General features: G+C 38.5%; 1 protein-coding gene and 1 pseudogene across 1 annotated transcript in view; both read right to left on the reverse strand.

Moving 5' to 3' along the window:
• Positions 1 to 722: 722 nt before the first annotated feature.
• Positions 723 to 7,312, reverse strand: LOC118527726 (cytochrome b-c1 complex subunit 7 pseudogene; annotated as a pseudogene).
• Positions 7,313 to 7,714: 402 nt separating this feature from the next.
• The window catches only part of ARSJ (arylsulfatase family member J), a 79,334-nt gene continuing 64,597 nt past the window's right edge, over positions 7,715 to 22,451 (reverse strand). The window contains exon 2 of the mRNA XM_078069174.1: positions 7,715 to 10,115. Coding sequence (XP_077925300.1) covers positions 8,711 to 10,115 — 1,405 coding nt within the window. The 3' untranslated portion in view covers positions 7,715 to 8,710. The remainder of the gene's footprint in view (positions 10,116 to 22,451) is intronic.

Here is a 22,451-nt window from a genome sequence, read left to right on the forward strand (position 1 = left end):
CTTATATTTAATAGCTTTATTGAATAATTTACATACCACACAATTTGCCCATTGTAAGTGTGATGTAGGCAGGTCAGGTCCAAGGACACAGAGGGGGTCCCACAGGACCAGCCAAGAGGGTCCTTGGCTTCTTGCAGTATAGAAATCAAACGGGAGCCAAGAGGAAGTGAGAGCAGAGTTTACTGAAGATACAGAGATACAGACCGAGCATCCGGGAGACTTGGAGAGGAAAGAGAGAGACTGTCATCTTTGCTTGGTTTTGGGGAGGTTTTACTGAGGATAGTGGTCTGGTGTACGTGTCCTCCCACGCATCCAGGAACTAGTCAAAACAAGGACAAGTGCTCAGGTGCCCTCCATAAGTCACCTAATATGCCCTGAAGCCAAGAGTCTTGGCATCAAGGTGTCTGGAGTCAGTGGTCTTAAAAAATGACCTCGCCCAGTTTCTCCTTAAATGTTATCTATCATACTGGAAGACTCCAAAGAAATCAGTAACTCCTTGACCTTGATGAGGAGGACATACATTAAGGCATGGGTAAAGCAGAGGTGCAGGTCCTTGCAAGAATAGAGGCAGCAAAAAAGCAGTCCTTCATGGGGTCCCTTCAGTTTCCTATCTCAAGTGTACAGTTCAGTGATTTTTAGTACATTGTGCAGTTGTGAAATCATCCCTGCAATTCAGTTTTTTTATTAACATTTTTTAAATTTAATTTTTAAAAATTACAATAGACATTTATTTAAAGTAGTACATTTACAGCCCAAATAGTTCTCAATTGTACACTTCAGATTTACCCAACTTCTTAAAAATATTTGAGGGCAGCTGCAACCACAGATTTCAACTGCATGATTATTTCTTTGCCCATTCTTCTCTCTCTTCTGTTTCCCAAATAACTTCTTTCAAGTAGGGTTCAAGTAGAATTGATCCTCCTCATATTTTGTCCACTGCTCATTAGGCATGATCTGCTGCCTCGTGGTCAGATGCAGTGCTCTCTCAGTGTGAAACACCCTGTGGTTGTACAGGTTCTCAGGAAGCTTATGGCCTCTTTCACATCATCATTCTCATATACTGTATCATCTCACACTAACTCCAGTTTATTGAACCCTGTGGCATCATGGTACCATTTCCGAATACCCTCCAGCCACTGGCTGGATGCTGCAATAGCAGGCCTGCTTGCCGTTTTGATCTCGAGACCTCACAATTCAGTTTTAAAATACTTCCCTCACCCCAGAAGATTCCCTCCTACCTATTCCCTCTCAGTCTCGCTCCAACATTCAGCCACAGGCAACCACTGATCTGTGTCAAGAAGTGGCTATCTTCATGGTTCTACACAGTTAGGCCTTTCTGAGAAAACATTATTGGCACTTGGGTTAAAGGACAAGCCTTGGAAGTTAAAGGGTATTGGATAGACCTTGAACCATCTGCTCTCATCCGAAGGGTAATAAAACTTACCTCTTCCAGAGCCAAATGCTTTGCATTCTGTGGTGCAGACTTAATTCATTTACATTCCAAAGGATTGTGAAAGCCTGCAGAGCAGAGGTTTCTCCTTTTTTCTCAGAAGGGGAGGAGGGGAGAGGTATCCTGTTTCTATATAAAACCCCAATTCCTAATCTCAGGGTTCTGCTCCTGTGGTACGACTCCTGGACACGGAGTCCTAACCATGTGGCTGTTATGAGGTCACCTCTGGGAAACTGGTGATGTCATCATGAGTAAATAATAACAATGACTCTGATCTCTACCCCAGCAAGGTCAGGCTTTCTTTCAGGATAACTATGAAGAAATATAAATAGTAAAAATGTATCAATTTTGCTGACAAGGATGGGATCCTGTTTGAAACCTGGTTTGCCGGAAGAGTCACAGGAGAACCTCATAGGCTGACTAACAGGATTTGAGAGATGTCAACAGAATTAGTGGCTACCATTTTGAAAGGATGGGGAGACCTTTGTTGGCTGAGGAGCGGGAGGTAGGATTGGAACAAGCAGCCCAAATGGTGCTTTTGGTTTTTGTTCTTTCTTCCAGGCAAGGGAAGAAAAGGTCCAGGAATTCCCCAAATTGGGCTGTGGGTAGGTAGACAAGACGTCTCAGTTGCTTTCTCCTCCAGGCTAGATGAGAAAGAGCAGGAATTCCTAAAGGTGGGCTTTGGGTAGGCCCCAAACAGTAGAAATTACTTTGTTTATTGCTTTCTCCTGTAGACAGGAGGAAAAAGCATTAATTAGTTACCAAAACTGTAGTAAGGCTTTGGGCACTGCAGCTGCTAAGCTGCTCAAACCTGAAGGGAGATAGATCTCACTTGTTCCTATGGAAACACTTTGCTTCTCCCCTCCCCCACTCCCCTTCTACCGTGATCTCTACTGCTAAAGGTTTAAGTGTGGGGCTCAGGACTTCCCGTTACCAGGGGGGATGAGGGTAGCTCTACACACTCATCTCTTTATGCTGGGGAACTTTAGGAGGGGAGGAATTAAGATGTCAATCATTTGCTGGACACAGGTGTCTCTGTGCCTAGTTCTGTGGCAGGAAGTGGTGTGGGACTCAGGGATGGATAATGAAGGTACTAAAAATGAAAAATGTGGAGCCATAGAGGACAGAAAGAAACAGCGCAACCATAGCCCGGATGCTAGGGAAGTACACAGGCATGGAGCCAAAGAAAGAAGGGAAAAACCTTTCCACTTATCCACTTACCTAGTCTGATGGTCACTGCAGCCACTTCTCCCCGCTGGAAAGTAATAGCTTATCTTGGCAGCAGTTACTGTAATCTTTGAAAGGCTAAGTTAACTCTTAGGGCTTTGAGCAAAACCTGAAGAAAAGAAAGACAAGTATAATAAAAAGACTGTATACTTTATTTTTACATGTATGTGGGCACCTTCACTGGAAAATGAAGACCCAAAGAAGTAGCTAGAGTTGAATGCTACGTACTAGGTTGGACAAAGGGTGGTAAATTGTAAGAACGTGACAAAACAAAGGGGTTTGGGCTAGGGCAGTTAATTGTGGAAACGTGACTAGAGAGATGAGGATCAGTTTAACAAGTTTGTACAGATTTCTCTCAGCCTTCAGTCCCCTTCTCTGGTGACGAGAATGTCTTCCTTCCTCCTGGTACAGGGAGGGCACTTTTTAAAAAAATTTTTTTATTGTTATGTTAATCATCATACATCATTAGTTTTTGATGTAGTGTTCCATGATTCATTGTTTGTGCATAACACCCAGTGCTCCATGCAGAATGTGCCCTCTTTAATACCCATCACCAGGCTAACCCATCTTCCCACCCCCCTCCCCTCTAGAACCCTCAGTTTGTTTTTCAGAGTCCATCGTCTCTCATGGTTCGTCTCCCCCTCTGCTTCCCCCCCTTCATTTATCCCTTCCTACTATCTTTTTTTTTTTCTTAACATATATTGCATTATTTGTTTCAGAGGTACAGATCTGTGATTCAACAGTCTTGCACAATTCATAGCGTTCACTATAGCACATACCCTCCCCAGTGTCTATCACCCAGCCACCCCATCCCTCCCACCCCACTCCCCACTCCAGCAACAGGGAGGGCACTTTTCATGGGAGTTTTATCTCCTGCCTTCCAGAAGACAAAGGAAGGTCAGAGGTCCCTTCTTGCATCTGCCATTTTTAACTTGCCTTTAACTCACTCAAAGTAACCAATATGCCAAGACAGCATATTTTGGGGTGATAGACCCTGAACCCCTACATTTTGTTGCTGAATTAAGTGTGACTGCATAGTAAAAAGTAATGTGGATGCTACATGCTTGTAATTCCCTACCTCCCAGGTAGGGAGGGGATTGATACTCCAATCACAAAAAGCTACAAATAGAGAAATGTTAGTGGGACATGTATTAGAATGCATCTCCATGACTGATGAATTATGCTATAATTTTTTTGCTGAAAAAGAGCCTCTGGAAGTTCTAGTGATGGTGAGGTGAGAAAATACAGTTTCAGATGCTACCTCAAATCAAGGTTTTGTGTCTGTTAACTTTAGTTATAAAAATTTTTTTTCTCATAGTTGTTTAGGATTTAGAAGTTCAGTTGAAAGTATCCACCAGTCATTCACAGCTCTCAAGGTTGAAGGAACATTAATTCTTTATTGTTTCCAGAGAGATTACTATGTCCTCTTGAAAATTGTTTTTGGATTTTTATTCTGAAACACAAATTTCACTTTTCTTTGATTCATAAGATGTTCCTCACTTAAAATTTTCAGCTAGAGAATTTCTGCAAAGAGTGACTATGTAGACATTTCTCATGAGCTTATGTTATTTTCTTGCTCCTTTGCAGTTGTTGGGATTAATTTTACACAAAATTGCATAAACCAATTGACCAAAAATATAAGATTGTAGAAAAATTTGAGCGAAAGGAAACTTCAAGTCATAGATATGAAATGGAAGGTTAGGTAATGTGTTTGCCCAACTCACAAGGACATTTTGTTATCCTGGGTTTAATAATGTCATAGCTAGCCTATACATCAACAGACTTCATGGAGATGCTACAACCCAGCTTAAGAAAAACCTATCTTCAAAGAAGAATTCCTGCTCTGCCAAATTGGAGAAGTTTATAATAGAACACCCAAGGATAGGAGCTATAGTCCATGTGTCTTCATAATTCTATGAAGACATAGAGGTTTATTTGCTATTTATGTTTTTTTTCCTTTCACCACTTGCTACAAAAAAAAATATTCACAATTTAAGCCCCCACCTCTCCTTTCTGGAAACTCTCATTTTAGCTAATGTATTCTGTGATATTCAAAGTAGTGTTAGAATAATAATGTTCTGCCCTGTTAGGTAATAAAGATTATATAGATAAAATTGGCTCTCAATTTTGTGTGACTTTCGCTTGGCTTTTGCTATAACACTTTGTTTTTATAACTATACATTATTAGAGTTACTTTTTTATAGTGCTAGAAATGTCTGCATTTCACATTATTGCTATTATTATGAGGAAAGTATTAGGGATGATTAGTTCTATTCTCAACAGTGAAATCCCTATATAAGAAATGGAAAGCAAACAAAAAAAAATGGAAAACGGAAACTCAAGCAAATATAGCTGAACATATGGACATACGTGATTGTTTTATTTATTCATTCAAAAAATATATATTGAATGCTGACTATGAGCCAGGTATTGCTTTATATACTGATGAGACAGATGTAAACAGACATAAACCACTTTTTTTTTTTAAGATTTTATTTATTTATTTGAGAGAGAGTGAGTGAGAGAGCACAAGCTGGTGGGGAGGCAGAGGGAGAGAGAGAAAAGCAGGCTCCCGACGCGGGGCTCGATCCCAAGACCCTGAGATCATGACCCGAGCTGAAGGCAGGCACTCAACCGACCGAGCCACCCAGGCGCCCCAGACATAAACCACTTTTAAGAAGCTTATACTCTAGAGGGAAGAGTTAGAGAATAAAGAAAATATGTAAGTAAAATATGAACTATATTAAAGGGTGAGAAGTGCTACGGAGAGAGATCAATTAGGGAAGAAGTGTGGGGGAGATGAGGATGTCTATTTGATTTGTGTATGTTTCCCAGGAGAATGTACACGACCTGAAGGCAGGAACTCTGTCTGATGATCCTTGTCACCAGACCCTAGCAGATACCATTACATGTGGCACTTCACAAATGTTGAATAAATGGGTGGATAAACTTGGCGTTGAATGAATCCTCCCCTTTTCCTGATGTACTTTTTCCTTTTCATATTACTTTATATAGTACTTATATACAGCAGTCCCAAGACCTCCAGCAGATGCCTGAAACTGCAGATAATGTCTAACCCTATATATATACTATATTTTTTCCTATACCTACATACCTATGATAAAGCTTAATTTATAAATTAAGCACAGTAAGAGATTAACAGCAATAACTAATAAAAAAATAACAATTATAACAACATGCTGGAATAAAAGTTGCATGAATGTACTCTCTCTCTCTCTCAAATATCTTATTGTACTGAACTCAGCCTTCTTGTGATGATGTGAGATGAAAAAAGTCCCAGAGTGCTGAAATGAAGCGAGGTGAATGACATAGGCATTGGGATGGCTACAAGGGACCTGATGATACAGAAGAAGGAGGATCACCTACTTCCGGACTACAGTGGACTTAGAGTAACTGAAACCGCGGAAAGCAAAATTGTGGCTAAGGCGGGAGACTATGTATATAATTTGCTTATTAGTTATGTTCATTATTTATTGTCTGCCTAACTTGGCAAGAGTGTAACCTGCACAAAGGTAAGAATTTTTATTCATTTTGTTCATTGATACATCCCAAGCCCCTAGAATTTTACCTGACAAATAGTAGAATTTAATAAATATTTGTTGAATGAATGTATATCTTTCTGCCAACACCTATTCTGATGGCTACTGACAAATTCACAATTTGGGTGCTCAAGAATCCTATGAATAAAATGCTTAAGAAGTTAATCCTGATGCCAAATTCATGGACCGTGGAATAGCAAATGTTAAAGTGTATTTACTGTATACTTATTCAGCTGTCAGTGGGCCAGTGTTTTCTCTGTCCTTCAGATTTTCAAAAAGGGCCTGGTCAAGAAAACTGTAACATTCACTCAGTTTTTTGAAAAGTGAAGTAAGAGTATGTAAATATAGATGAAACAACTCCTTTAGTAGACTTGACAGACCTGGGGTGGATGTTTTCACTGGAAAGGGACCATAAGGGTTTGTTGCTTTTTTGTTCGCATTAACTGTTTTATATCCTTTCTCATCCAAGATGCATGGCCATATCCACAAGCTGTTTTCTGACAAAACTAGTGGGAAACTTATTTTTCAGTCCAGGACTTTCTTTTGGTCTCCTGGTAAAAGGATCAGAGGTTTTAAAGAGCTGCAGTTTACACTTGAAAGAGCCACCGACAGCTCTAGAAATGCAGCCTGAGAATCATAGTTTAGGAGAATGACGCCTGAGACTAAATGTCCAGTATTAACACAGTTTTAATGATTAGGGCATGAAAGTCAACTGTAGAGGATTTTCCTTCCTGGATGTCTTGAAAGACCTAGAGGTTTGCTGACAGCATTTTGAAAATATTTTTGTTCATTATTTATAGATGACTATTATGTTAGACTTTAGTTTTTTAAGGGCAAGACAGACTTTAAAAAAAAAAAGATTTTATTTATTTGAGAGAGAGAGAGTAAGCACAGCACATGAGCAGGGGGAGGGGCAGAAGCAGACTCCCTGTTGAGCAGGGAGCCCAGGAGCATGACCTAACCAACTGAGCCACCCAGGTGCCCTGCAAGACAGACTTCTCTTAAATCACAGTCTACCTAGCACCATGTGCAGGTGGCAGGTATTCTTACAAATAGCGAACATCTGTGAAGCCATTTCCAGATAGAAGCCTGTGGGCTAATTTATTTCCATTGAAAAAGTTATGGGCATTAATAGAGAACTTAAAATCACATCCCCACGGTATCTACTTTGTGTAAGAGTAGGATCATTATAAATGTTATAGATTAACAAAATAACATTTTTCTCTATGAAATAGCCAAGTGGAAACACCTCTTATTTGCAAAATCCATATTATAAATAATATATAAATATATTTTACATATTTATATATTTAAAATACATATATATTTTATATATTTTTATATTTTTATATATAAATAATATGGTTGTTAGAAAATCATGACTTCAATTCCCTATTTGTAAAGATTTTTGTTGTTAAGATGAATAATATAATTTTATCTAGAAACTAGATCAGGAAAACCACACTAAATTTGCTAGTGCTGTAAAATAAGTCATTTTAATAATAAAGACACATAAATAAAGTGTTTATTACAGAAACAATAAAGTTGTCTCTCAACCCCGTACAACACTGAATTTCCAAGTAATTTGTAAGGAATATATTCATCTTTTTACATTCAAAATAATGGTTGAACAATGATGATTATCATTTTTTCTGACTAATTTTCTTTTTATATTCTATGAATTCACACAGTATTACAGTAATTTATAGTATTACAGTGCTTGGTAATCTTGAAGATATGAAATAAACTTCTAACAGTATATAGAAAATAAAAATTAAAGTCATTTGTATAACTTTTTATGGAAACAAAATATTTTTCTGTAAAATAAATTATGTACTTTACGTTGAAATGTCATTCTGTTAAAGTGTTTGGAAAATAGTTACATTCATGTTTTGGCAGTGTGCTCAAACATTCTTATTTGCCATTCCCTCATGCGTGATAAAATGAGGTGCAAGCTGTTTACACAGGAGGAAACAGCTTATTTTCACAGGAAAGGAAATGATACGTGAAATGGAATTAATTTAAAAAACCAAGTATCATAAGATGGAGATACAATAATTCACTAAGAAAAAATATTTTTCAAGGCCTTTTGAGGTGAGGCAACCTTTGTACTTGATCAAAGGTAGTTTTCATCATGCTACCCTGTAACTTGCATCAAATTAACATATTCATGGATTGCAGTTTAAAGCAAGTGTTTGGTCCGTTGACCGAAACACAGCAGCTGAAATCCTTAACGAGCACTTTCACAAAGGAGCAAAAGAAATAAGCATCTCCATTCTCCTCCAAGTGTGGCTCGCAAGGGTAGCTAGCACCTTTGGCACTGAATAGCCCTGTTTTCCCTGTGGCCAACACATGAAAGTAAGTCTGGTGCTTATGGCGGTGGTATTATCGAGCCAGATTTGCTGGTTTACCTAGAAAACAGCTAAAAGACTAAGACTGACTTAAGTTTAACCAGCCAGGAAAAAACGTGTACTTATCCACGGTGATGGCAAACACCGGAACGGCAATTTGAAAATGAACCTGCTTTCTGCTGTTTCTTCTTGGTCTTACTTTTCTTCTGCTTTTTCTCAGCCTTATTTTTGCTTGGCTTCTTTTTCTTGTATTCCTCTTTATACCATGGTCCCCAGACTCCCCCATTGAGCCGAGGGTTACTCCTGGGGTCTTTGGGGGGGTACCTGACAGGCACTGCGGTTTTGTTGAATTGCGAGAGCCTCCGTAGCAGCTGCTTCACGATTCCAGGATACCTGTGAGACAGGTCCACTCTCTCATATGGGTCGGCTGTGATGTTGAAGAGCCATACGCTTTTGCTGGTCGACAAGGTGATTCGTTCGTTGTGCCACCGGTTGGGCCCCAGGTTGCTGAAAGACTGAGGGGGAACCCAGTCACTGTAGCCAGGGTTTCCTGTAAGCAGTTTCCAGTGCTGCACCCTGATGGCTGACTGGATGGCGGTGTTCCAAATCCCGTAGCCTGCTGCCCAGGAGCCATTTTTTGCCTTGGTATAAATGGGGTCAATGTTGTGCAAAATATCCACCCGGGGCGAACGAAGGCCCTCACTTATGGTTTCCCAGACATCGTAGCCATCCAGCTGAATGTCCTCATCAATCTGTCCTTCAGCCAGTGAAATCAGAGTGGGGTACCAGTCGGTGATGTGCACAAGCTCCTTACACACGGTTCCCTTGTTTTTCAGAAGTGGACTATGCACAAAGCCGACAGCCCGAATGCCCCCTTCCCAGTATGTTCCTTTGCTACCTCTGAGAGGCCAGTTACTTCCTCCTGCTGTGGGCTGGCCGCCATTATCTGAAGAGTATATGATAATGCTGTTGTTATAGAAACCATATGTCTTCAGGGCCAGGGTCACATTGTTGATTGCTTCATCTAAGCAGGAAAGCATGGCAGCATACCTCCGCCTATTTATGTTGATAATGGATCTGTAGTGTTCAAAATACCTGCCGGGGGCTTGCAGTGGTGAGTGAACAGCTTGGTAGGCAATATATAAAAATATAGGCTTTCTGGGGTCATGAGAAGCTAAGATTTGCTGAACTCTTTGAGTGTACATCTGTGTGGAGTAGATGCCATTGTCATAGTCCCAGGCAGCGTTGTCATTTTCATACAAGTCATAGCCACACATCCCAGGACTGTCACATTTGTAGTGCGTATAATAATCACCACTTCCCAAGAGGGAACCAAAAAAGGTATCAAATCCTCTCTTGGTGGGCATACATTCTTTTCTATAAAAACCCAAGTGCCATTTTCCAACCATATGTGTTGAATAGCCAACCTCCTTCAGCTTCTGAGGTAGGGTTGCATTGTCCAGAGGTAAGCAGTTGGGTTGGGTAGGTCTTATGATAGAATGTTGAAGTCCGGTGTGTATCTGATACCTTGACAAGAGTAAAAATGTTGTCAGTGCAGGATAAAAGAGATATTACAATGATTCTTAAATTAAACAACGGTTCTATGAAGAGAAACTTTACCCCAAATGAAATAGGACCAATTCAGCATTTCTACTGTTGACTCAGAAGTCTTATCCTAATTAGCTTCATATTTAACATTTGAAATACATTTGACTCTAAATTAGTCCTTTTGAAACTAAGATTTCACCCCTTACCTCAAAGTACTTTTGTTTTGTTTTTTTGAGAGAGAGTGCGAGTGGGATGGGGGAGGGGCAGAAGGAGAGAGAATCTTGAGCATGGAGCTCAGAGCCCTACACAGGGCTCCATCTCCTGACCCTGATCACGACCTGAGCCGAAATCAAGAGTTGGACGCTTAACCGACTGAGCCACCCAGGCACCCATATCTCAAGTGTTTTTAAAGTTCTTTTAATGGAATTAATCTGAATAAACTTTAATCTCTTAATTAATTATATGACATAGAAAACTAATGTGATGAGGAAAAGGATACAAATGTTAGAGTAGTAGTATTATTAGTTTTTAGTCTAGGCACCTCACATTAGCTTCCGAATCATTTCCTGAGATCTATTTCAAGCTAATTCTGAAGCACTAAAAATACAAGCAAAAGTTATATAAAAGTCTGCTGTTTGATTGTCAAAAAATACGTTATAATTAGTTCCCAACCTGTTAGATCTCTGTAAAGAGAAAGGGAATTTTTCTGGCTCCCAATACATTATTTTGGGAAAACCATTTTAGAGTAAGGGTTTTAGCTAATGCTAAGGAAGGATTACATTTTCCCAAAAACAGCAGGAAACAAGTCCTTTCATATTTTTTCCAGTGTCTCCATTTAAAAAAAAATTACATTCACTTATAGTCTAAGAAAACAAGGCAAACATTATACATTAAAATTAAATGAATGTTAGTTTCCAACATTGTTCTTTTCCCAAGGATATACTGCCAAGGACTTTTCCTCAGAGAATGGTTATCATCACATAAGTGTATGAATTTTCATTTGGGTCAAGATGTGTTTATTAGTTCATGACATTTAAAAGCAATTGATTCCATAGTTATTACATAAGTTCAAAAGGACTTTTAAAATAGAAAATACAGAAATTCTGAGAAAATGAAGGTTGCAGAAGGTAGATATGAAAATATTCTTGGAATCAAGTTACAAAGAGTAATATTGAGATCAAAATAAAAAATTTTTTAAATTGATTTAACCTGAAAGGCCAACATGTCATACATACCTTGGGTGAATACTGCAATTTATTTAAATTTTCAAATGATAGTATAGTGTAACTGTGAATTCTTTTGAAGCATCAGTTGCAGTAACATTGATGGTTTTGTAGGATCCATAGGGAAATTTGGTCACTAATGCAAAGCAGCATTCAACATGGGCCCTGTCTACTCTGCTGATCATTAAGCTGTCAAAGTTTCACAATTATCACAATTATGGTAATTTAAAATGTAATAAACTCTCAAAGAAATAAGCATTTCATAAGCATTATTTAGCACCCAATTCATAAAGTATTGTTACTATCCTTGATAATTTCTGATGATCCAGTTCAGGATCCAAAACATTTACTTGTGAAACCATCGATTTTGTATGAGTACATGACAAATTGGTAACACCTATCAATGTAAGCATTGAGTAAATTTAAAAATGGAAAATCTGCATGGGTAAGAATTTTAATGAATTATTAACTAAATTATTCTATGCAGAAAATGTACTTGGCCAGAGTATCTATTCAACTCATTGAATGGCTAACCAATTCAAGTCTTTCTAATCAAATTGGGCATTTTCTCAGCTAGTCCTAAAAGCAAAAGTAATTGAGCCTTTTGAAAAGCATGAAATACAGAAAATGCTCACAAAAAGAGTAGGAAAGAAGAGGTCTGCTTCTTTCAGGAGAGGATACAGTGTTAGCAGATAAGTAAGAGACATCATCAGAACTATTAACTGTATAGTTTCTGTTTTCCCCACAACCTAAAACAGTTTTCATATAGGAAAATTTAGAACCAACAACATAAAGGTTGGGCAGCAGCTCATGAATACAAGCGATCTTTTCAGGACAGACTCTTATTAAATGGATTCAAGACTTTGGGGCCAAATTGGTGAAGTTTGGGGTAGAATTTGTGGCATGGGTTAAGGGTAGAGTTTGGGGGTCAGACAGACCTGAGATTGAATTTGCTCCACTGCTTATTAGCTGTGTGACTTTGGGCAGTACTTAACCCCTCTGATCCTCAGTTTCCTCATCTGTAAAACAGGGATAATAATACATATTGGGTCGTTGTAGCATTGAAAGAGAGCATAGAATTTGATAAGGAGACTACATCAAAGATGACAGGTTTTGCTATTATTACTTCCAAGTTCTGAGTCATATGTTACTTACATATTTGTACAAAGTTTTATTATTTATAGGCCTTCTTTCACATGCATTATTACATTTAGTCCTCACTACAACAGTAAGAAGTAGGATGCTTTTATGTTAATTTTATAGATAGAATAGAGATATAGAGATGACCCCCAACTCCTCCAGCCTGCCCACCAAGCTGGGAAATGATTCCTGAATGACAGGAGTTAAATCTGATGCTCTCTCTATTCTTTTTAAGAGTTAAAATCAGTACTTCTTGGATGCCTGGTTGGCTCAGTCGGTTGAGCATCTGCCTTTGGCTCGGGTTGTGATCCGGGGGTCCTGGGATTGAGCCCCACATCAGGCTCCTTGCTCAGCGGGAAGCCTGCTTCTCCCTCTCCCACTCCCCCTGCTTGTGTTCCCCCTCCCTCTCTCTCTGACAAATAAATAAATAAAATCTTAAAAAAAAATAAAATCAGTACTTTTTGAAAAATCAAAGAGCAGGGGAAAAATGCCATCAGTTTTGAGAAGCAAATCTGTTCTAACTTTCTAATTAAAGAAAGGAAGGATTTTTGTAAATCAAATAGTGAGGTTTATATTGATCCCAGAAAAATCTGAGAACAATTTTTAAGTAGATAATTCGTGAGTATTTCAAAAAGCTAAGTTAGCTTCATTTTCTTTTCTTCTCTGTGTTATTTTATTTAGTTAATTTAAAAAAATTTTTAAGCTTCATTTTCTTTTTTAAAAAATGTCAGTATTAGGTAAACAGTTTAGGAAAATGATGGGCATTTCAAAAATCTGCTCATTTTCTTTTTAATCTGCTCATTTTTTATAAAATAATGAAAAAATAACTGTATGGTAACATTGTATATTCATCATAAGAATGATATTACACATTAATACCAATTAAGGCATACAGATAATTTTCATTTACATGATTTCTCTGGCTTATACAAGTCTGTGGATGAGGCAGGAGTGTTCCATTTATTATTTTTGTCTAATAACAACAAAAACAAAAAACACTGAAACTCAGAGTAATTCAGTGGTTTGTCAAGTTTCACAGCTGTAAGTCTTGAAAAAAAATCTGGAATCCAGATTTTTGGCATTAGAGGGTTTTCCATGAACACTCACAGATTATTGGACAGCTAGACCCATTTCAAGTTTGGATTAATTTATTTGCATTAATCTTCAGTATTTATTCATTTGCTCAGTTAAGCAGTATACTGAGTGTAAAATATGTGCCAGGGACTAAGTTGTTGTTTGTTTTGTCTACCACCTCCTGGTACCCAAAGCTTTGATATCCTTAAGTGAACTCTAAGTCAAGATCCTTCTTGCAATGGGAGTGACTTTAAAGTATGAGTTCTCGGGGCGCCTGGGTGGCTCAGGCATTAAGTGTCTGCCTTCAGCTCAGGTCGTGATCCCAGGTCCTGGGATCGAGCCCTGCGTCAGGCTTCCTGCTCTGCAGGAAGCCTGCTTCTCTCTCTCCCACTCCCCCTGCTTCTCTCTCTCCCACTCCCCCTGCTTCTCTCTCTCCCACTCCCCCTGCTTGTGTTCCCTCTCTCGCTATATCTCTCTCTGTCAAATAAATAAATAAAATCTTTAAAAAAATAAAAATAAAAAAATAAAGTATGAGTTCTCTGAACCCTGGGATCAGGTGGGGATGGAGACAGTGCTTTCGGTCATGGAGAACAGCACTGAATGCTAAGAAATTATTTTCTTTCAGGAAGGAGATGGTTGGAATCCAGGGAAGAATCTTTGGCTTGATAGTGACTCTGACTTGGCAGCAGCAACTAGCTTGATGATCAATAAGTCTTCAAAATACACTACAAAATAGTATATTGATTAATTGGTTGAAGACTCCTGATCTGGGAAGTAGTCTCTGGAACAGTACAGCAGGGCTCTTTCCTCGGCTTCAACACACTGGTCATTATTATCCACTTATTATTATAATCCATTATATATCCATATCCATTATCATCCATTATTATCCATGACTTGAACAAAGAAACAGAAGAAATGCTTATCATCTAGGAGGAATAGCTGATATTATAAGTGGCATAATCAAGACTCAAAGTAATATAAATGACCTGAAATGTCGAAACAAAGAAAGTGAGATATAGATCAAAAATCAAGGAAGCGCTCAAAGAGTGAAGGGAATGTCAAAAAGAGGCAGAAGCCTGAATGAGGGGGATCTCACTGGCCAAATATGGGACAATGAGAGTACCAAAATAAATGATGGTAAAAAATAGTAAAAAATTATACCCACTGAATAAAATAGAAACCCTGAGTCCATACTAATATAAATAAATTGGTAAATAATAAAAGTTTGCTATGGAATGGGATAATGACATAGTCGCAGAGTACCTCCCCACAAAACATGTAATAAAAGAGTAACTGTACAGCGATGCCTGGGTGGCTCAGTCGGTTAAGCGTCTGCCTTCAGCAGCTCAGGTCATGGTCCCAGGGTCCTGGGGTCAGCTCCCACATTGGGCTCCTTGCTCAGTGGAGAGCCCGCCTCTCTCTCTGCCTGCTCCCCCTGCTTGTGTGCTCTCTCTTTGACAAATAAATAAACAAAATCTTTAAAAGAGTAACTGTACAGTGAAAGCACCTGATAAACACCATATTAATCTAGCGATCAAAGTTAACATCACCAATAACTGGGACAAACCAACATCATGTGCCTCCAGATAGGATGTAATGAGAGGAGCACAGCACTGTTTCCGTGTGTGTCAGCCTAAGATGCATCACCTCAATCTCATCCCGAGAAAACAATGGGCAAACCCAAATTGAGGGATATTCTACAAAATAACCGGTCTAAAATATTCAAAAGTGTCCAGATAATGTAAGTCAAAGAAGGAATGAGTTAATTTTTCCAATTTGAAAGAGAATAAGGAAACCTGACAAATAATTGCAGCATGTGATTCTGAATTGGAATAGTTATGATAAAGGACATACTTTGAGAACTGGCAAATTTTTAATAGGGTCTAAGGATTAAATGGGAATAACAATGTTAATTTCCTGATTTTGATAGTCTTGTGACCAGCGTAGAAAGAGATTTTGTCAGAAATATAAAGTATTAGAGATGATGGGGCATCAGGTTGGCAGTGAACTCCCAAATGGTCCAGAAAAAAATATTATTTGTGTTGTATTTGTATGGTACTTGACTTTTTCCGTAAGTATGAGATTGTTTCAAAATTTTTTTAGAAAGTGTAAGAAAATCTAATTGGGACAAATGGAAGGCACTGCATGTTAAGAAGCAATGATTTACATGTTCGTTATGGATCTGGGAAGTTGGATATATCAGATTATGAATTTGGAAAAAAGCAAAGAGTTAAAATGCTAATAAGATCTTACATTATATAAGGGCAGTGTGCGGATTCTAAGAAGTAATAATCCTACTCTGTGCTAATCAGAACATATCTGGAATAGAGTATTCAATATTTAAGCATGATCCCCCAAATACATGTACATTTATTTATTTATAAATGACACAAATGCAGTACTGTACTAATTTATCAACATTATAAGCATACATGAAATAGAAATTAAGAAGAATGGGATAAAAATAAATAGAAATAGAATTTCTGGTATTTGTTCTTGTATCCTAATGAATGATCCTGCATTGCCCTGGAGTGTATATATTCCAATGTGGAGACCGCTGGTACAGAAAGTTGCTTGTAAAGAGATGAGAATTGAAACACAGGGATTAATGAGAAGGCTATTACAGTAGCGTGGGTCAAAGATGATGGTGGCTTGGACTACCACCTAGTGGCAGTAAAAATGGAAGTAAGTGGGTAAATCAGATGTATAATTTAAATTTAGAACTGATAGGACAAAATCAGTGAAGGGAGGGTAGTGGGAAAGGAAAAGGAAAAAAAATCAAGGACTTCTGAATTTGTGGCTTTCATATTTTGGTGAACAGTGGATGGACCAGCTGATCTCTGTTTCGTTCCAAAGTATACAATTATGACTAATGGATAACATTACAAAATGGTAGATTGCAAAACAACAACAACAATGCAAACAACAACAACTACAAAACCCCACAACTAAAAGAAGAAAAAAAAAAAAAGACTACATAGTCATCTGCCAGGGATTCTTTAGAAGATGTATTTGAAATGGGAAAGGAGTACTAGGTTACCTCTAAGGTGCCTTCTAAACCTGAGAATTCACGGATCAAGGATGACAGGTCAACGTTTCCTTAAAGAATGCTGTGCAACCTCAGAGCAGTTTACAAAAACAAGTTTATAATATTATGTACAGGTGTTTGATAAAGAAATTTCCATAATGCATCCATATATACTTAAGTTCTTTATTTGAATAATATAAAGTTAGCTTAAAAAATAGGTTTTTCACATAATATTTTTTTTTTTTAAGATTTTATTTATTTATTTGACAGAGAGAGAGACAGCGAGAGAGGGAACACAAGCAGGGGGAGTGGGAGAGGGAGAAGCAGGCCTCCTGCCAAGCAGGGAGCCCGATACGGGGCTCGATCCCAGGACCCCGGGATCATGACCCAAGCCGAAGGCAGACACTCAACCGACTGAGCCACCCAGGCGCCCCTCACATAATATTTTCTGAATGCAGTAATCATGATTAAAAAATAAACTAATTTTGAAATTTATTCTACTTTTTTGTTACCATCTGGGTACCAGGTGAAGAAAATTCCATATGAACAATAGTGAACCTAGAGTTGATGCCACATCTGTTAACATCAATAGCCATCATTCTCACTTTCCTGCCAAGTTAAAAGACAAAAGCTAAGTGGGCCTTTCAGCTTGGCATTAGAACGTGTAAAGACTTCTGTAATTTTTTTAAATATTAATTTATATCACTGGGTTCTGGCAGTGGCAGTAGTTTTGAATTCTCTTTTGTCTAGGAATGTCTAATATAATATTATTGTTTTAATCCAATTACATAGTTAATGTACTCTTATAAATACAAGATACTTATAAAGATAAAACATGAATCCTCACAGTTCCATGCAGACTCCAATGTCTAGGATTGTTACAGAATACAAAATCAGCCAATATGCAGGAGAAATTGGTATTTTGAAGGGAAGGAACCAGGTATAAGACACTAGGTTATGAATCAAATGTCACTCAGATATTTATAAATTAGAAAAATATAACTAATTTTCCATATTCTGAAAGGTGTTCCTTCATCACTTCCTTCCAAAAGACTCCTTTATCTCAAAGACTGTCATTCTATTTATAGGCCTTAATTTCTTTCATCTTTCAGTTAATTATATCTTCTGACAAAGGGTGTAAGTGGGAGAGAGGTACCATAACAACTCAATGTCTAGATTTTTATCTCATGAATTGGATATTCATTCATGAGATGAAAAACTCGTCATGGTTTAGAATGAATCATTTATTTAAAACTCATTCACCTACAATGAGCCAGACACTGCTAACTTTGGGGGTCATAAATTTGTAGAAGATGATTCCTGCTCAAAAAGCACTCAGTTAGTGAGCCCTCTTACTCAACTATAGACCCCAACAGTTAAAATCAAAAAATAGATAAGATCACTTAATTCATGCTCTAAGTAAAACCCATTGTGCTTATTTCTTATCACACTTTCTTGAGGCATTAATGAAGGTGTCTTGCAATGACTGGAACATTCTAACCACCAGGCCAGAAAAACCCAGATAGCAATGGACTGCCTAGAAGACCACACATCCCCTTCCCCACCCATGTTCATGGGCTGAACACACACTGACCCCTATCCATGATCATGTACTCTGCCTGCTCTCTTGCACACACCTCCAACCTCCATCCTCTCCTTATAAAATTTCAGGTTGCCAGTGAAGAGGTCAGTTGTTAAGGCTTGAGCCTGCCACCTCCCCAGCTGCCTGCACCCAAAATAAATTTCTCTCTTTCTCTTTTCTAAAACCCCCTCTTGAATTATTGGCTTCTCTTGTGACAAGTTTATCTGAATTTGTCGGACAACACTGTTGGCAAACCCAGCCAGGAGCTATGCTTTTGATTTGTCAGGATTCCTCGGGATGGAGCAGTTGGCTGTGGTAACACACCAGGGCTTCCCCTCATTTCCTGAATTAGAGGCTATGATAGATGGTTAGGTAACAAGTCTAGTGTTAGAGACAGACAACAACTAGAGGATTATCATGACAGGAGTAAACACTGCAAGAAAGACAACACAGCATTCTCTGAGTACTCACAGAAGGTCAGGAAATGCTCTCAAAAGGGGCCATGTTTGATCTAAGTGCATTCATAGGGGTATCTAGGTGAATATGGGGAAAAGGCAGATATGTGAAACACCCAGAACAATATGGAAAAAAGCACGTAGTCACAAGGGAACATGAATCTGAGGTGATTGTTGAGGGAGGAGGTGCCGGCCAGGTGAAGAGTTGAAGGGAAGGCAAAGAGAGTATTTCAATAAGAGGAGTAGAATGTTCAAATGCACAAAGGGAGAGAATTTGGCCCTCTGTGGATCAACAGTTCAGAATATGAGAACAGAGATTCAGACATATCTTGATGGAAGATGAGACTACAGAGACAAGTAGGTGCCAAGTTACATAGAGTTGTATTACAGCATACAGCTATACAAAGGTTTTTGTACTTAATGTGACACTCACAAGAAACCACCGACATACTTTTGAAAAGAGTAATACATAATAAAAGTTTGCATTAGAAAAAACACTCTGATTGTAGTGTGAAGGGTAGATTGGATTGTAGTGGAACAAGACAAAGGCAGGGATGTTCTGCCCTAGTGTAAGAGATAAACACTGACAGCTGAAACAGAGATGTGTGACAGTAAGGATGAGGGGAGGACTCTAACGAGGCACATCTGAGTGGGCTATAGGCTGTGGGGAACATGGGACAGGGGATGTTAAAAATGAGTCCCAAGTGTCTGGGCTGGGTGGTGGGGTGAAAGGAGTTTTCTTGCATTAAGTTAAGAAATGTAGGAAGAAGAACAGGAATGAATAGGAAGATGATGAATCCTGCTCTGTTTGGTTGGAAGCACCTGTAAGATATCCAGGTAGAGATGTATACGATGAAATAGCTCTAAGATTTGAGACTCATTAGCATATAGGTGGTGGGTGAATTCATGGGAGCTCATGAGACCATCTAAAGATAAGATGGAGACTGAGGGCCAAAGATGGAGCCCAGGAAATGCTATCACTCAGAAGAAAAGCAAGAGCACCAGTGAAAGAGTTTGAGATGAAATAGCTACTGTGTGAACTAGAGTAGTAAAGGGCAGTTTTAGAGTTGATGGCATCACATACGGTAGAGAAGCCAAGAAAGGTGAGAATTAAAAGACATCAACTGAACTTGGCAATAAGCCTGTATGACCTTGTAGGAGTCAAGGGCAGGCTGCCTCAAGACGGGCTACTTTGGCATGAAATTTGTTTTGAGTTAAACACAGCAAATTCAGAAAAAGCTCTTTACCTACCCCACAACTTCCTGGATGTACCAGGAAGAGAGATATTAATGTAAGTTCCTTTTTACCTAAGAAACTTGACCATATAATAGGGTAAACTTTGTTTTCCAAACATCTCCCCTCACCTTCCTGCTAATAGACTTCCTTTCCTCTGTATCCCCAAACCCTTACCCCTCTCCTTAGCCCAGAAAGTCAAATAAACCTCATGTTGCCTGACTGTCTCTGGAAGTTCATGTCTGTGTGGATTTCCCATACATATGAAACTAAATTTGATTTTCTCCTGTTAATCTGTCTTACGTCAATTTGATTCTTAGTCCAGCTAGAAGGACCTTGAAGGGCAGAGGGAATTCTTTCTCCCTGACAACCTGGTAAACCATATTTTAGTAGAAATCCAGATTTTAGTGAGTTGAGACCTGAATGGAATATGAAAACTGTGAAAATATTAATTTTCCACAAAAGTGGAGTTGGGATGCTAGAAGGAACCATACCACTCAACATCAATTACAGGAAGAATTGTCAATTATAGACCCCAACAAAAGAATCTTCGACAGGAAAGAACGATCAATTATAGGCCCTACCAGGAAAAGATATACACTGCATCTTCTACAAGAAATCAACTACTCCAGTTTCTCAGCCAATGAGAAACCGTCATCACCCTGAACTCTTACTTTTTTTTCTTCAATGGATTTTAGTTCAGAACAACCCCTCCCAACTTCCTCCTTCTTGTCTATAAAATAATCTTCCTCTCCTTTGTCTGTTGGACTTGCCTATGGTTTTGCTGTAGCTTGCAGGTCCTGAATTGTAATTCTTTACCATTCCTGAATAAACCCATTTTGCTGGTAAAATAATTGGCTTTTTTTTTATGTTGACAAAATGTATAGATGGTGAGTATAAACTATTTCAAGATGTATAAATGGAAGAAGAAGAAAAAAAGAATATGGTGGGGCTCCAAGTGCTGATGTGGTGAAATGCTTATGATATATTGTTGAGTAAAAGAGCATCTGGCTATGGCAGAATATCTATGGTATTATTACATTTTTATAACAAAAAATGTGTACATTCCACAAGGACAGGGACTGTTCACTACTGTTCTTCTGCATCACCTGGCTCATCATATAGGACATCAATAAAATTTTGTTGAATGATTAAATGAATGAGAGTGAGTGTATATTCACAGAAAGAAAAGGAGAAAGAAAAAATTGTAAAGATACACTCCAAATAGTTAGACATGATTATTTCCAGGGAGATAATAATAAGGGGGAGCTTTCATTCCTGATATATAAATTTACATATAATTTATATATATTATAAATGAAACTTAGATGAAAGGGTGTTAAAAAATTAGCTTATGGGACTAATTTTTAATTTAAAATAAAAAAAGAAATTAAATGCTAAACGAATGAAAATGTTCATCTCATCAAGGAACATTCTTCCTATTAGGGACATCTACTCAGGAGACCACATTGAGACCAGAAGAAAGCAGATGGAATGAGCTAAATGAATTCTATAATTGTCTTAGAAGACAGAGAAAATGCTCCATTTAACAAAAAAAAAAAAAAAAAAGAAAAAAGAATAACTTGTCAAGTAACTTAAAAATTCCTGGCTTTGAATGGTCTTTCCTCATCATCAGTGCCTGCTGTTCGTCCTTGCAATTGCCTTGCTCATCCACAATATGTTAACATTTACAACATCAAAGCTTTTGCTACACTGAATAAAGTCTTCCTGGTCTCATTAGAAACATGGCTGCAAATTACATGTTAAGTGACTTCTTTCTGGAAATTTTCCTTTTAAACTTGAAGCCGGCGTCCATCTTGCCAGTTCAGATGAAAGAATGAACACCAGAGGTCATAGTGCCCCAGGCAGGGCTGGACTGACCAAGGAACCTGTAGGAATGCAACTCTACTTGCTTTTAGGTATTAATCAGCACTACCCTAAAGATATAGTCACCAGATGCACCAAATGAATCTCTAGCATAAAGAATAAAGATATTTTTCAGATTCTAAGTCTCTTGAGATGGAAAAGACCTCCAGGAGATCAGACGAAGTGGCACCAGAACACCTGGTAGCATGACCTCATGGATCCCTAATCAGTGGTGTCCCCCTTTTCAGGAGACCCCCACCCCAAATTTTCCCCTTAAAACCCTTCATTTGCAAGCCATCAGGGAGTTTGGAACTTTAGAATATTAGCTCCCATTCTCCTGGGTGGCACCATACTAATAAATACCCTGTCTTTTCTTTTCTTTTCTTTTCTTTTCTTTTCTTTTCTTTTCTTTAAGATTTTATGTATTTATTTGACAGAGAGACACACAGCAAGAGAGGGAACAAAAGCAGAGGGAGTGGGGGAGGGAGAAACAGGCTTCCCGCTGAGCATGGAGCCCGATGTGGGGCTCGATCCCAGGACCCTGGGATCATGACCTGAGCGGAAGGCAGACGCTTAACGACTGAGCCACCCAGGCGCCCCTAGCCTGTCTTTCTTTACTGCAAAAGCTGAGTGTCAGTTTTTATTGGCTTGCTGCACATCAGGTGGATGAACTTTTATTTTATTCAGTTACAGTTCTATCTATAGTGTGTA

This window comes from Halichoerus grypus, chromosome 3 (assembly GCF_964656455.1).
Source record: "Halichoerus grypus chromosome 3, mHalGry1.hap1.1, whole genome shotgun sequence".
In the NCBI taxonomy this organism is placed as follows: domain Eukaryota; kingdom Metazoa; phylum Chordata; class Mammalia; order Carnivora; family Phocidae; genus Halichoerus; species Halichoerus grypus.